General features: G+C 40.7%; 2 protein-coding genes across 8 annotated transcripts in view; both read left to right on the top strand.

Annotated features, from left to right (window-relative positions):
• Positions 1-4,226, top strand: part of LOC117770960 (LIM and calponin homology domains-containing protein 1-like) — a 37,197-nt gene extending 32,971 nt beyond the window's left edge. For 3 of the 4 annotated variants that reach the window (XM_034600921.1, XM_034600930.1, XM_034600937.1), the window contains 10 exons: positions 239-341; positions 502-527; positions 769-882; positions 1,040-1,132; positions 1,231-1,432; positions 1,526-1,625; positions 1,769-1,858; positions 1,978-2,086; positions 2,319-2,421; positions 2,882-4,226. In XM_034600921.1, the coding sequence (XP_034456812.1) occupies positions 239-341; positions 502-527; positions 769-882; positions 1,040-1,132; positions 1,231-1,432; positions 1,526-1,625; positions 1,769-1,858; positions 1,978-2,086; positions 2,319-2,421; positions 2,882-2,907 (966 nt within the window). In that variant the 3' untranslated portion in view covers positions 2,908-4,226. The remainder of the gene's footprint in view (positions 1-238; positions 342-501; positions 528-768; positions 883-1,039; positions 1,133-1,230; positions 1,433-1,525; positions 1,626-1,768; positions 1,859-1,977; positions 2,087-2,318; positions 2,422-2,881) is intronic. The other variant, XM_034600944.1, reaches the window with a different exon arrangement.
• A 716-nt stretch (positions 4,227-4,942) lies between these two features.
• On the top strand, positions 4,943-16,213 carry tmem192 (transmembrane protein 192). Of its 4 annotated transcripts, none has more exons than XM_034600996.1 (6): positions 4,943-5,103; positions 5,986-6,138; positions 6,994-7,255; positions 7,353-7,475; positions 14,178-14,283; positions 15,350-16,213. In XM_034600996.1, exons 1-6 carry the CDS (start codon positions 5,074-5,076, stop codon positions 15,462-15,464), a joined length of 789 nt encoding a protein of 262 aa, XP_034456887.1. In that variant the 5' UTR covers positions 4,943-5,073; the 3' UTR covers positions 15,465-16,213. The 4 variants fall into 4 exon arrangements, with proteins under 4 accessions (XP_034456887.1, XP_034456879.1, XP_034456900.1 ...); XM_034600988.1 differs by having other exon boundaries at positions 5,983-6,138; XM_034601009.1 differs by having other exon boundaries at positions 4,945-5,002.
• The last annotated feature ends 122 nt before the right edge of the window (positions 16,214-16,335 follow it).

Below are 16,335 nucleotides of genomic sequence, written 5' to 3'. Positions count from 1 at the left end.
TCCTCAGGGGGATTTTAATATTGCATTTACATGAACTGAAACAAGTGAGTGCCTGGAGGGTGAAGAAAAAACACAGGACAGAATGAAAAATGCTGTGTTTTTTTAAGTGTTTTGTGAACTGGCTACAACATCCAAAAGCAGGATAATGGTACATTTGATATTTTAGAAAATACACAAATAGAAACAGGACGGACATGAAGTTATCAGGCATTCATTTGGTTTAATGTTCCACTTTCAGGTCAATGGAACTACTGGTTTGGTTGCATCACCGGTGAAGGAAAAAAAGGAACCGCCAGCTTCATCAGCCAGCAGCATGCAAGAATATTCTCCCACCGTCACAGGTAAAACTGCTTCACCCAGATAACCTCTCTTTTCAACTATAACTTATACTTTCAAATCTCACTTTCAAGTATTGTTTGCAGCAGAACTTTCTCCTGCAGATGTCTGCACCGTTTCTTGTTATTCAGTCGTTCATGTTTTATTTTGTGTGTCTCTCCACAGAGGGACTGGAGGAGAGCAGTGTCACTGTGAGTATCTCTGGCTTGTTCCAGCTTGTTTGTTTTTCTGTTACTCCTTCATTCTTAAATTTGACCCTGTCCTGACCCTTTGTCTCCTGTAGTCACTGTAGTCAGACTTGTCCTCTTACCTTTCCTCTCTTTCTTTCCTTTCGGTCCGTACACATTTCCTGTACGTGTGTGTGCGTGTGCGTATGTGTGTCTGTGTGTTTGTGTATGTGTGTGTATTTCCTTGTCTGTCGGGTCTGGGTAGATTGAGACCCCCATGTTGAACTTGGCTAAACGTGTTAATCACTGGGTCTGGGACCCCAATGAGGAGCGTAATCGCCTGGAAATGTGGCAACAGGAGCAGGAGCGCCTCCTACAGGTACACTGGTGGAATTGTGTGGAGGTGCATGGCTCCGTGAATGTTTACAAAACAGAGGACACAGCCTCTTCTGGATGTTGGTGTATATTTATCTACATGAGTTAGTTGTATGTGTGTTTTTGTGCATATATTTAACATGTAGATCGTTTCTCTGCAGGAGCAATACCACAAAGAACAGGAGAAGCTGAAGAAGGAGTGGGAAAAAGCCCAGATAGAGGTGGAGGAGGAGGAGCGAAAACACAATGAGGAGGTGCAAACACACAGACTTACACGTCAAAAGTAAAGTACAATACTTCATGGCTTTGTGTGTCTTATATCTTCCTCGTTGTGTGTTTACCTTCCCCGCAGGAGAGACGGATTCTGGAGGAGACTGTAACGCCCCTCAATCCCAGCGGCTCGTTGAAGCAGCAGCTCGTCAAGACAGAGACGACTCCATCAGCGCCGCCAAACAACGAGACGGAGAACGGCGATGTTCCTCCGCAGCAGAACGGCCAAAGAGTCTCCGCGGGGAACGAGGATCAGCACGCGTCAAAGCTGCATTTTTTCCAGGGTGAGATTCACACAGGAACTTTTGGGTGCACAGCTCCACGTATTCCTCTGAGTTTCTGTGATGGAGTTTTTATTTCGTGATGCATGTTTGTAGATCCTGTGTGTGATGGTGAACCCTCAAAGAAACAGGAGCTGTGGAAGACGGCGTCTTTAGACCGCAACCTCCAGCTAAACCAGACACAGGCTGTTAAAAGGTACGACAAGATGCCTTCTGTGTATTTATGATAATTCTTTCGTCTTTCGTCTCTTCCTCTTGGGTGAATTTACTGAAACGTGTTACAGATGTTGTGAATATGTGAGTAGTGTCTCCATCATGGTTCTTGTTGTTTGAACTCAGGTCTGGATCACATGACGTTGTAACAGGCAAACAGCAGCAGGCTTCCTCCTCTTCATCATCATTACCACCACAGCCACCTTCCCCCAGCAGGTAATAACACATGAACACATATGGAATCGCAAATCAAATAAATGTTTGGGCAATTGACTTTGATGATGTGAATTTGAACTCGTATCTCAATTCATTTTTTACACTGTGTGTGTGTGTAGGTGTGTAAGTGGGAAGAGACTTTGCTGTGGTTGTTCTCAGCCTCTGGGAAAAGGAGCTGCCATGATCATCGATACACTGGGACTGTTTTTCCACATACAGTGTTTTAAGGTATGGTGTTAATCTCATACACACATTCACACTAATTAGGAAACTTCATACTTTATTCTATTTTAAATTGGAGCACCATTTTCCCTCTGTGTAAATGATTAGTAAGTTTTCGTTTACAAGATTCATATAATTTTCGATAATCCTCATCTTCTGTGTTTATATGACCCTATTTATCCATACGAAGGTTTGTTTAAGACAATTCTTTTAAACAATGACGTGTGTGTCTCCTCAGTGTGGAGTGTGTGATGGGCAGCTGGGCGACGCCTCTGCAGGGACTGACGTGAGGATTCGAAATGGCCAGCTGAGCTGCTACGAGTGCTACATGGCAACTCGTGGTGAGAAAACATGACACACAGGCGCACACACATTTTATTTTATTTTTATTCTCTCTTATATTGGATTTTATTATCATAGAAATTGCACATGGTCTATACACACATTTTTATAACGTGTTTTCAGGAAGACATGCGTAACTTTGTGGTGTGTTTTTATACTTTCAATTAAAATGACAGCACACAAAAAAGAGGGAACAGATAATACTCGTACACATGACTGAGGAATGGGAATGAGCTTTATTTCTATGTGCTCTTTCAAATATCTTAAAAAAACATGACTTGAAATCCTTATTTGTAGAGATTTGCAGCCTTGAATATTTTTCAAATAGAGTTCAGAACAATGCAAAACCCTTTTGACACTGTCTGATTACCGAGAGGACATATTTTTAGTTTGGGTCAAATTGATTTAACAGATTTATTACAATTGTGTGTTTGTGTGTGTGTGTGTGTGTATGTGCAGGCAGAGGACAGCCCACTACACTATGATGAGCTGCAGTGAAACTGGAACCCCACCGTCTCCTTCGCAGTCTGTGATTGGACGGAGAAAGGAAACTCATCGCTGGAACGAGCTTGGAATCTCTTTGGAACTTTGGAATCATCCCTTTTTATGCACAAACAGCTTAACAGATGTTTTTCTGAGAGCAGAACGGACACGTGCACTAAATGAAAGAACATCTCACGCACACACAGAACAGTCTGTGCTTCTAACTGTTCACATGTATACAACTTCTAGTTATTCGGTGTAGCATGGACATAATAAATCAGAAATCAGTGTGTTTAGGCCTTTGCACAGTCAAGACACTATAATAAGAATCTGTTTTCGTCGTAAGCTGAACATGTGTCACTACAAACTAAACGCTACTGTCTCTTAACGCAGTTTCCTGAGCTACTGTCCCCTGCTTCTGCACCGATCATGTGACTCGTGTGTTCGGGTTGGATAACCTGAAGTAGCTTGACCATTTTAATGCCTTACTCATCACACATCCATCTTGGCTTTTGTGTTTTATGGTTTTTGCATGAAAGAAGAACATGTATAAGTTATTGTGAGTATTGCTCCGAAGTGTGAGTTTGACGTAGGTTGTTGTCGTCTCAACAGTTGAACTTTGACTCTCCTCTTGTATGTTGTACATCATGATATTTTCTAAGTTTTTGCGACTCTGGCTGACTTGCACAGGGTTGTTTTTTTTGTTCTTTACGATTAATGTTACAGGAATGACAATGCATCATATACAGTAATAATAATTCTTGTTCTTTGGATTTTAAGTATTTTCCCCTTTAATATGTTTTAGCCGTTGTTTATTCTCATAGACTGACTGCTTCCTGAATCAGTGCCTTATGTGATGAATGCGAGGACCGGTGTACTTTGTGTTTAGGGGGATCTCACACTCATGCGGACCTCCGGGTCTTGGCATTACGTGTGTGTGTTATCAGTGTGTGTGTGTGCATGTATATGTATGCAATATGTAATTTGACTTGAAGCACAGTTCCATACCAGCAAAAAAAAACGTTACATGGATCAGCCACTCCGAATCACCTCCCGTTCTCTCCCTCTCTCTTTCCCATGAGCTAAACCAATGACATAGTTATTTTGCTGCTTCCCAGATATTATATCAGTTCACCGGGTCCTGAACATCTCTCCTCGTTTGCCTCGATCACAAGTGTTGTCGCCCCCAGAGTCTCTGCTCTGTGTTGTTGCCTCTGTACCGGACACATGACACGTGTCGTCGTCACTCAGAGGGATAGAGTTCATCGTCTTTTATAGCAAGTGTATGTTTATCAATAAAATATTTTAAATGGGAATGCTGTTTCGTTTTTTCTTTTCTTTTAGATTTCGTTGATAAATATGAACCCAAAATAAAAGGGGTGAACACTTTTACAGCAAACTGCTCTAACAGAGATCCAATTGTGAACAGTGCAATTATCCAAATACTTAATTTAAGTAAGAGTATTGCATTTAAAGTCCTGCATTTTAAAACGATTTTTAGTTTTAGTAGAAAGGTTTTATATGCAAAAAAATTATCATAGAGTTTTAAGTGCTCCCATTGCAGCAGTGGCCTTGTCAGTGCCATATTATTATTATTATTATTATTATTATTATTATTATTATTATTATTATTATTATTATTATTATTATTATTAACATAAATCCAATATTTGTGTCTATGTGTGTGTATTTGTATGATGTACAATAAAAAACAGACATATTTTATCAACACTCTTCACATACAGGAAAACAAAATATCATCATTGCAGTATATTATTATAGTTCTTGACCTTTTTATTTATTTATTTATATTTATATACCTTTTATATTATGCAATTAATCCATTAGATACAATATTAGTTAGGTTTATTGATATTGACAGTTGGTAATTCAGAAACATGAACATACATTATCTGTTTTTGTCTCATTATCTATTTATCGTAATTATCTAATAACTGTTACAAAGTGTTCGGGAGGAGTTTCCGTTTTATTTCTATTCTCATGTCGTGACACAGCCCGGAACCAATGTGCTGGGAACCAACGTAGATCGGGACCGGAACACGTGGACACAGGAAGTCTGTGTCTTGTTGACAGTATGTAAGCTAACGTTTGTTGTTGTTGTTGTTGTTTTTTCTTCGTCAAGAACCGTCGAAATACCCCAAAAACAAATGGAGTCGACGGGACGCTCGCTTTATTCAGTATGTACGAGTCTTTTCATTTCACTGGCTACGAGTTGATGGTTTTGTATTTAGCCCGGAAGCTAACAAGAGATGACACAAATAAAAAGAGGAAATACTCTCATTGGTGGATTTGACTGATGTGTAGTGAAGCTGTTGTTTTTCACTGATGATCAGATTAACATATTTAACTCAGAGTAAAAGCTGCTGTCAGTCATTTCGAGGTTTATCAGACGTGTTTCCTGTTTTATTGTTTTATTGTTGCGGGGCAGATTGTCGGAATAAACACAGCAATGAGTTTATTTTCCAGTCGGTTAAGTCAGGTGACATTTGACTAATCGATTATTGTTAACAATTAGCCGATTTGGTCAATCAAAAGTGATCAATATTTTCTCTGTGAGACTTCGAAGTTTTAGTTTTGTCTTTTCAGCATGTTTAGTTTTTAATGAACTGAATATTTCTCTCAGCAATTTGAATGGAAATAAGCATTTTCCACAGTTTTCTCACATTTTACTGTTTACTTTTTACAGAATAAATGATGCAGAAAACATGAGCACCTATCTGTACCTCTTATGTGAAATAATATATGAATCTTCTTAATTCAAGTTCGATATGTGTTTGTGTTTGTAATTTATTATATATATATATTAAAGCGAATGGTTAAACTTACATTTCTTTGTCATAGCAGTTTGATAACGAGATCTTAGGGAATCATTGATGTGTTTTTATTGGCTGATATACCAATGTCCAATGTAATGTAATCCAGTGCTACAGCCATGTCATAACATCTGTTTTCCTAAAGCTCATAATGTTCTAGATAAAGATCAAGCAATAGATTAATATAACAATCTGACAGATTAAATTAGCAATAATAGTTTAATAATGTGGTCTTTCATTCCGCAGGCGGGCACGTCAGTCGACATGACGCGCAGCACAGAAGAAGATTCTCTGGTGGATGGACCCCTGATCTCTGCGGACGCCCTCCACTCTGTCATCAGGAGAGAGTTTCAGACCCTGCCGACACACTGCTATGCTGCGCTGCTGTTTCTGCTGCATGTGCGAGACACACACACACACACACACACACACACACACACACACACACACACACACACACACACACACACACACACACACACACACACACATTGTGTTGACACGCACTAGATTAATGAGAGAGTTCCCTAATGTCAGCAGTAAACCGGACTGTGTAAACGTTCAAAGGGTAACATAGGAGGAGCTGTAGGATTTTTTTCTGCTTGGGAAACTGAATAACTTACCGTAAACAATAAACAAGCAGGAACTGAAAGTAAGTGTTTAATGTGTAAACAAGCAGCTGAAAGCACGAGCCAATGTTTGAACAGAATTTAAAATTGTGTTTCAATGACTCTTATATTAGTTTGATAATAGTGCTGCAACAGTGCGACAGAAATTTAGAGCTGTAATGAGGACAGTAAATTAATAGGCAGCTATTAATAATCATAAAACTGGGACATTATCTTCATCCATCTTCTCCACTGTGAGGATTTTCTGCTATTCTCTGTTTGATACTTTATCATTGTAAATTAATATCTCTGGGTTTGGGGCAGAACAGGACATTTGAAGATGTCACTTTGGGAAACTGCCACAGGCCTTTTTCAAATTAAGAAATAATAATTAACCTGGGATTAATTGATAATTAAAAGAAATTGTCCGTTGCAGCCCTACAATCATTTCATATTATAATTTTAATTTCTCCCTATTTAGAAGATGAATGCAGAACTTGTAAAGACATTTTCTACAATCCGTCCTCTTATTTTTAGTTCTTACAGTGGTCTGTTTATTTTCCGCATATAATAATAGTCTGTATCATAATAGCATGTGCTGGTCTGACACGTGTTCTCTCTTCCACTTCTCTCTTCCTCTTTTCAGGTTGTGTTCGTGGTGTTGTCGGTGTGTGTGGCGGTGCTGTGTGTGTTAAAATTGGGCGACGCGGAGGAGTGTAAGAGTGTGTTGGGTGACGTGCCTGGTGACAGCGTGGTCGTGTACGGGAAGGTGTGTTTGTGGGTGCTGGTGCTGGTGTTCACCCGCTGTGCACAGCACCATCACGGTCAGGCCAGGAGAAGAGGATACCTGCTGTTCTACAGACAGACACAAGGACTGAATCAACTCCCACTCGCCGCTCACTCTGCAGGTACCAGCTGCACACGTAGTTTACTGCTCGTGTAGGTGTCAGGTTTGTCCACTAGGTGGCAGTGATACTGAAGGGAAAATGTATGTGTTTCTCGCAGGGAACGCTTCGCTGTTGGTTGTTCTGGCATCAAGATTTTCTCCGCCTGTCCACACCTACATTCTGCTCAGCATCGTGGTGCTGGAGCTGCTGGTGGCAATGCCATGTCTCTTCTATTACTCAGGTAAATTACAAATTTCTATAGTATAATGTCGCTGTTTGGTTACAGATAGAAGTGTTTAACCAGCATTATTTCTGCAAACATTATTGTAGTTGAATGAAGTTTTACTGCATCATTTTTTTTCTTATTCATGGCCTCACAGCACACACATGCATGTAGTCTTTACGGCCGACCATAAACCCCTTGTTACCACTTCATCAAGACACACACACACACACACACACACACACACACACACACACACACACACACACACACACACACACACACACACACACACACACACACACACACACACACATATATACAACCCATTGGTTCCCAAGTCCCACCCAGTTCCACCCTATCCCCAAACCTCAAACCAAGAGACTCACTAAATAAGATACACACTGAAATAGAATAAATAATAATAAAATTCATAGCATCGAAAGATTACTCAGTGATGGAAAACAGTGAGAAAAAAAGAACAATAATAATACAATGAACTACAAATTTAACAACATATATTAGAATGGCCCTAAGAGAGCACATGACCCAACACTCTCCTTAAATTCAATCAATCTGGGAATTTGGTGTAAATGTTGAAATCAAGTGATTCACGGAGAAATATATTTAATCTTATATCGTATATATATTTTTTTATCTTTTAAACTGCCATTACTGCAAAGCCATTTTCAGATTTTAATTCCGGAAAATGTCCAGACCCAACTTTCTGGACATTTTTGCCTTTCACATACGAAGAAAGTATCAGAAGTTTGGCCGAGTCAGATGTGTTCACAACAACAGGAACATTTTTGCAAGATTCAGGTGGGGGGCGATGCTTTGGTAGAGCATAGGGAGAGGACGAGCATGACATATAAACACCCACTCACAGGAATTTTCAGACAGACCATATTCTCACATGAGCTCACTCTGACGTTTCTGGACACATTCTAGAGGCGCTGGCAGGAAAAGTTACGGAACAAGTCGGGAGTAATGGAAATTGTCACATACAACCCCTCTGGAAAACTTCGAGAAATGGTTAAAAGTTCAGTGCATCTCTGAAAGCAGGGGGTCTTTTTATGCCTCAGACCAAAGCAGCCATGCCCCCCCCCCCCCCCCTCCTCTCTCGTTCCCCTGATGCTCGGGTCCATCAGTGTTGTTTGGATCATGTTTGATGAAAAAAGACCTTTTGTTCAGTCAGTTCAAATCTAACAGTTTATAAGCAGAGTGTGGTTTTGTTTTACTGTTGCAGCGTCATTCACGCTGTCAGGTTTCCTGTGGATGTGGGTCGTAATATCAGTAGTGATATATGGAGAGACACACCCTGCAGATTACATTACGCACACACACACACACACACACACACACACACACACACACACACACACACACACACACACACACACACACACACACATACACACACACACACACACACTTCCCCCACTCTCAATCTGAGCAGATTCGCATCACAATACCTGCCCTGCCCTTTTCAGACCCAACAGCATGACAATCAACCATTCACCTCTCTGTCCTCTCTCTCCCCCCTCTCTCCCCCCTCTCTCCCCCTCTCTCTCTGCTGATGTGCTGTTTTTCTTTTTTACTTCAGATATAAACTCCATGCAAACTTTGTTGGATAAAACTCACACCAACATGTCTGTTATTTGTCTCAGGCCCAGAGCTTGATAACAAACTTCTAGTTATTAAGATCAAATTGTCCAAAAGTGCCGATAGCTTTGTTGAAAGGCTGCAAGAGCCGGGTTAAGGGAGGTTTCACTTAATTTGCTGCCGAAAAAGTCACAGCATTTTAGGGAATATTTCTGTTTTCAGGCATGAACTCCAGAAAAGATTTTGCCTTCACATATGAAGAACGAAGCAGGATATTGTCCGTGTCTCGTTTGTGGCCGATGCGTTCACAACAAGAGGAAAGAGGAAAGTGTCAGAGAAAAGTTCCAGAAAATGTTGCAGTCTCTTCTCACATACAGCTCCTCTGGAACATTTCATGGAAATCTCCCGACTTTCAGTGCAGGCCTGAAAACAGCTTAGTTAAGCCAAAAGCATGAGGGAAAGCAGTGGTGACCATTTACATTGTGCGTTTGGACGTCCTTCCTAAATATGATAAAGCCTGTTGCATATAGTGCATTTCTTCCCCTCAAGCTTTTGTAGAAACACAGTTTGATTTTGTATTAATTAAATAATATCTGACAAGATGGCAAACTAATGTGTGACAATGACAAATTGATATAACGAAGCAGAAATTATCTAATGGGCAGAATGATCAGTTTGGGTTCTGAGCTTAGCTTAACAGCATAAAAAAAGTGAAGAGTCGTGAAAGCTTCCACCGGAGATGTTTGTAATTATCTGCGGTGTGTTCTGCACATGCTGATGAGTTGAGCTGAGGTCAGGCTCCGATTGTCACGTGATTAAAATTCGGCCATTAGAAGTCGCTGCAGCTTTACGATGACTTTTCACAGAATGATTTTTAATTCAGCTCAATGTCTTTTTATTATTTTAGACTTGCAGTATATTCTGTGTAGGCTTGAATGCTGCATCAGGCCTGTAATGACTTAATAATGAATACTTTTTAATTATTATTAAAACTACAACATTTTCTTGTTGCTCTAAAAGTTTCTTTAGCAGCTACTTTATTTTTACATCCTTTGTGTAACATGACTTTTTAAATATTTAGGAAAATTCAATCCAGTAATTTTGTTAATGTACAATAGATGGCATGTTAATAGAAAATCAAACTTGGAACATGGAACCTCAGCATGTTTAAGTGATACAGCAGGGAATTTATTTTGCAGCACCTTTTTTTTTTTTACATAGTGACGAAAGGTATGCTGAATTTTATTTTTTATTTCCTCAAAATAAAGACTCAGATACTCAGATAAGTATTGTGTTGGCAGGTCCATGGTTTGACTTTTAACCGCTAAGCTACAGGGATTCCACACTGTGACACATCTGATATTACTATTATCATTTATTTACTTGATTTAAACAATAAATATGTTCTTGGTAAAAGTTTAGAAATGCTATTACATATATTAAAGTGATAAAAATGACTCAACATGTGTATATCGCCCAGAAGGTTTGGTGAAGGTTAATGCAGCGGCCTTGCTTTCGTCTAAAGGACAAATGCTGTTACAGATGCTCTATCAGAGGATATTGATATGAAAGAATGTGTATTGAAGGGAAATTCATATTAAAGGTGTGTTTGGCAGCTGAAGGGCACAGATGCGAGGCGAAGATACCAGGGAGGCAAGGAGAGGAGATAAGAGGCATTAGGATTTAACCTAGCCAAAGGGTAGCCCTGAGCCCGCTCCACCCAAACACAAGGAGGGAGACACACACTCACACACATTGTCCCCGTGTTTACAGTGAGGGTGATCCAGTGTGTGAGGGGGTATCTCCGTTCACCCGTCGCATTCCTGCTCAGATCAGTGCAGTCAGGCACGGCGCAAACTGAGCGACGCCTCGCAGCGCAAACCTTTTAACCCAGAAACACTTATTCACACGCACACACGCACACATGCACTCTGACTCCGACTGATGCAAAGTGTCAAGTTGGCATCAGTGAGATCAAGAAAGAGAAGAAAAACTCTGTAGAGGAGAGAGAGGGAGAGATATAATGCCTGCAGCTATGAAGTCCATACAGGAAGGCCTCGTTCAACTTCTCTTTGAAGTGCGTGCTGATTGTAAGTGTGTGCGTGTGTGTGAGTGAGTGTGTGTGTGTGTGTGTGTGTGTGTGTGTGTGTGTGTGTGTGTGTGTGTCTTTGAGGTTTTCTGTATGTTTCTGCCTCTCTCATTTTAACATGAATGCTCTCTCCTCTATAGACCCCCATGCACATCAAAGCCATGCCGTGGCCTTCAAAGAGTAAACTTAGAATACATCTCTCTCCTCTGCCTGGTCAGAACATAGTGTAAGCACTGCAGGGCGCACGCACACACACACACACACAAACACACAAACACACACAGCATTAAAAGTCACTCTGGTTTAACTTTGTCAGATTTATTTTGATTTTATTTAGTTTGATCAGCCAATTTATTTAAGTGGGTTATGTTCTGAAGTTGAGTCCCACTCTGAGAGTTAGTTATAATAATCATCATAAAAACCTGTTTATAGAAATGTGGACCAATGCCAGATCCATATAAAAGGGAAGTCAGTGTAAGGATTGTGATGCCATTTAATAACAATAAGGAGATAATAAGGAGAAAGATAAAGATAGGAATCTAAAGTAAAGGAGCAATAAGTGAAAAAACTATACAACAAAATTAGATATATACAAGTAAAAAAGAATATGTAGAGAAAATGAATGAATTCAATGATATAAGGAGCAGGCTTTATTTTCCATAATGCTAAGATGAACCGAGAGGTGTTAACGCTGCTCAATGCAAAACTGAAAGTCAGTTAGTCTGGTTGTTGGGATCCATTTCCCTCCAAGTCTTTGATGCTCAATCCAGTCGTTGCGTCGTCGTTTGACCACTTTGTGCGTTAGCATCAGCTGTTAGCACCTCTGCAGCTTCACCGTTATCACCTGGAAATGTGCAGCTCTGGATGGGTGATTGAAGCTTCTCAGATCTGACCAGACCAGGTCTGAGCACTGTCTGTCCAGCCGCATGAGTCTCTAACAGGGATGTGTGAAATGTGTCACTTCTTTTACACTGCGCCATCCGTCCGTCCATTCGTCCGTCCATCCCAGTATCTCTGTCTGTTTCTCCTGCTGCTCTGATACAATGAATTCCACAGACATCAACCAGATTTAAACACTTCACTCTTTTCTGTGTCTGCACTACGTCACTGTGTTTGTATTTGTGATATACTCACACACACTCACACTACAAAACCACCCGATTAACCGACATGCAAAGCTCAACATCACTTGACACAACGGTACAATATCACATCAGCAAATATCACAATACTTTGTGATATATATAAATACAATTAGTTTTTGTGATGAGGGTGCTGCTCTCATATCTGAATAAATAAACTGTAGCACCAGACCAAACAACAGTAGAAATGAACACGAGATTAAAAAAACTAAATGGCAATGATGTGTGTAAATTCATGCATTTGAGATGAGGTTTCGCTATAAATAAATGCTTTACTCTTATCTGAAATAAGAAACCTCCATTTTTCACCCTGTCCATTGGTTGGTTGGTTGGTTGGTTTGTTTGTTTTCTGCTGAATGGATTTTCATGAACCTTGGTGGAGGGATGCAGATTGGGTCCAGGAAGAACCCTTTCAATCTGGTGCAGATCCGGATCAGGGGTCTAATCCAGGACATTTTTGAATATTGATTTCCCTGGAAATAATTAATGATAAAATAAGAACATGTAAAGGGACAGATGTCTATGAGTGTGTGCAAACTGATCAGATTTAGGGGACTGTTGGGCCTTGGTGGAGGTATGTGCTCTACTGAGTGACATTCTATTTCCAACTGTTTTAATTTTCAGTGTTCCCTTCAAATATTTAATTTAGGAAGTAAATACTTTGCAAAATATATTGATATCCTAGAAATCCATTGCAGTGGCTCTGAGATATGTTTTGCATGTTTCTTTAATTATGCTCATAGGCTACAAAGTTGAGTAAAAAGGTATGAAAAGAAAACGACAAACGGCACAGTGGTCAATGGTGGTGGATAATGAAAGTTGTGTAACTAAACTGACGATTCCAGCAGGCTGCAATACATGCCAAACATTTGTCAACCAAGTTCTGTAAACGCACGCACGCACGCACACACACACACAGTTGTAGGGAAGTATTAGGGAAGTCAAAATATTACCTTAACCTGGTTATTCTCAGTATTTCTCATGGAAACGTTATGTTTGACAATCTGAGGTAATGGTTGTGTTTATTGTTGTGTTATATACGTTGTAAATATGTGACCCCAGTTTGCCTCTTTGCGTTGTTGCTCTCTCTAACAAACAAAGGCTCATCATCACTTTTTATCCTTTTACCTGCTTCTTTTCTTCTCTCCACCACATTCATTTCTCTGACTCTGTGGAATGTCTTTCTCTCACACATACGTGCTTAGTATATCTTTATTTACTCACACTCACACACACACACACACACACACACACACACACACACACACACACACACACACACACACACACACACACACACACACACAGATTTAGGGCCTCATTATGCAGGAATGTGCAGTATTTCTGAGGATTGTGTTTGAGTGTGGATCCTGAGATGCTGAACTGTAGCAAAGCAAAGATAGCGCTCTTTAGAACCTCCCTGACAATTTCCTCTGGCTAATGACACTCACTCACAGTCTTATCAATACTCAGCCTGCTATTCCCTCGGCCCTTCCTCACACACACACACACACACACTCACACATACCTTATCTCCATTCAAACAGCAGCGACATTCAATCCATATTTTGCCCCTGGCTCTTCTCCTCTCGCCCACTGTATCCTATAGACACTCACACCTCGCTGCTATCCCCACCTCTTTTGTCAAGGTGTATGTTTAGGGTGTAAGAATTAGAGGGTTGAGTGCAGGATATGGCAGCCCATAAGGGCTAAGTGCAGGATATAACAGCCTGTGTGTGTTTAGGAGAGGGAGAGGGATGGAAAACAGTAAAAAAAACAAATGTGTGCTGTTTCTCACCTGAGTGATTACCGTTTGTAGGAGAGCTCTCACTGCTCGATAATGTTTGGGCGTCCGACTGAAGATGTTGTGTTTGTGTTTTCTAGTCAAGGTGATGCGGTTCAACGGGGAGCGAGCCGCACCGGACGTAAGCCAAGAAGAGCACACGCACAACTACAGTATCATGAGTCTGCCGACTGAGACCGGCTTCAGGTAAACAGATTCCACTGGACCACACACACTTCCCAGCCCCTTTCAGTCCCCGACCGTCGGCCTCATGTTTGGATAAACTGCCGAGCGACCTCACTGTCACAACAGCAAGGTTTCTTCTTGCTCACGACAACACTGAACTGAATGTCGCCAGATAAACAAAGAAATAATGAATGTTGAGACATGGTCCTCTTACTTGTGAGAGTACGGCAATTATTTTGGTCTTGAATCGTCATCCTATTTCTCAAAATAAGCAGAAGGAGCATTTCTTTGAAACTACAGAGTAAACTGTGCATTTTGAGCCATGTATTTGGGGTTAGTCAGTATTTACAGCAGAAGGACGGTGAGTGAGGCATTGTACCCACAAATGCTGATTGATGTGCTTTAGTTTTAACGACTTATTTCTCAGGATCAAACCAGAGGAGTTTACATTTCTTCTATTAACTTTGTGTCCATGTTGTTTTTGATGAATTCCAAACTGAGATATGACGGCCTCCCTTAGATTTGCAGTGAAAGTGACCAATTTCTACCCTGTCTGGAGGAAGCCCCTCCCATCCTTCACTATGTCCATGCATTGTTAAGAAGTTACCTCATTGTACAAGTTGTGAGTTTTTGCTTTGTTGGAAACAAAAACAATTAGATAGGAGTCAAGTTTACCAAGATAACATATCTTTACGTTCATCTCTGTCCATGTCTCTAAGGGTTAATATATAATCTCCTAAAACATGACAATCATTTCACATAATCATAAATGTGTTTTTAATCATTTTTACACCTATGGCACAGACAAATAAGCCTTACTTGCCCTTACTTTTCTCCATTGTTGTTTCTCGTTCATCGTTATTTTTTGTATTTAAAATGAAAAGTATATGGATGTAGCCTGTATCGGCCTTTAGATAGATAATACTTAGCTTATTTGGTAATTCTTCAGATCAATTCATAGTTGGGTTTAATCTCATATTTGGATTTGTGGACAAAAAATGAAAATATATATATACCTAATATAAGACTTATCAGTTGAATCCAGCAATTTTACCGACTGTGTGTGCTGTTTGTGTCTGTGTGTCAGAGAGGGCTCAAGTCTGGAGGAGGTGGTGGAGAAGCAGGCCGACCTGATCGAGTACCTGAAGCAGCACAACACCTTACTGAGCAGGAGGCTGCTCAACCTGACCGCTCAACACTGACCCCAGCGCGGCCTCCTCCTCTCTGCAGAGGATCTGTGGCTTCCAAAGAAAAAGACTTAAACCATGAGAAACACTGGATAAAAGACTGAAATAGGCAAATGCACCTGTGCGCGCAGACCGAGTGAGTTGGACAGATGACGCAGGAGCAGGTGAGCTGAAAGTGGAGGAAGGTTTAAGATGAGGAGATGAGGAGTCAAGGGTCACAGATCAGAGGTGAGGGGTTTTTATCGCTCTTTTTACGACCCCCAGTGACCCGTGGATGCTGCCGCCTGTTACTGCGAGAGAAGCGGAGGGGGAGCGACTTTGTTTTAGAGATCATCTGCACTAAAGAGGGACTGAAGGAGCAGGAGGGAGAGGTTAACTCTCCACGGTCAAACAATCCCAATTAACGTTATATGTCTGTAAAGTGGTATTTTTATGTCTGAATTTGTGTAAATACATAAAGTGGTGACAGTTTTTTTTTCTACTTGTGCAGTCAGTTATTTTGAGTATGTGTGATCCAGCTCCAATAAATCTTTAATATCCTCATTTCATTTCATTTGAGGCCTTTGTCAGGACGAGAATTGACACTACAACGCAGTGAAACCCAAGTAAGAAGCTGCTGTTTAGTGTTTATTTTTTGTAAGGTCTTGTAAAAAAGAGCCAGAACAATAGAAACAATACCGTGTCAACGTTGGCTGGTGTGAATGTCTTTTTGCCGCCTCGACTTTTCTGTGTTAAATTTCAACAGTCACGGGAATCTACGTTAACGAAATATCGAGGTAGTCATTTGAGCCCTGGGTGTTTGTTCCCCATTGTGATTCCTTTATGCTCCGGCGTCCGCAGCTCCGCAGGGAGCGCGGCATTTACGACTTCTTTCCCATGTGTCTTC

This window comes from Hippoglossus hippoglossus, chromosome 1 (assembly GCF_009819705.1).
Source record: "Hippoglossus hippoglossus isolate fHipHip1 chromosome 1, fHipHip1.pri, whole genome shotgun sequence".
NCBI lineage: Eukaryota > Metazoa > Chordata > Actinopteri > Pleuronectiformes > Pleuronectidae > Hippoglossus > Hippoglossus hippoglossus.
The sequence above is the reverse complement of the archived record's forward strand: the minus strand, read 5'-3'. Positions and strand labels throughout refer to the sequence as shown.

What these genes read in the sequence shown, in the direction of transcription:
- tmem192 (XM_034600988.1), top strand. Translation starts at nt 5,074, where the DNA reads ATGGAGTCGACGGGACGCTCGCTTTATTCA. An exon ending in CGGGACGCTCGCTTTATTCA is followed by an intron (nt 5,104 to 5,982) that starts GTATGTACGAGT and finishes TCTTTCATTCCG; the next exon opens with CAGGCGGGCACGTCAGTCGA. An exon ending in ACTCGCCGCTCACTCTGCAG is followed by an intron (nt 7,256 to 7,352) that starts GTACCAGCTGCA and finishes TGTTTCTCGCAG; the next exon opens with GGAACGCTTCGCTGTTGGTT.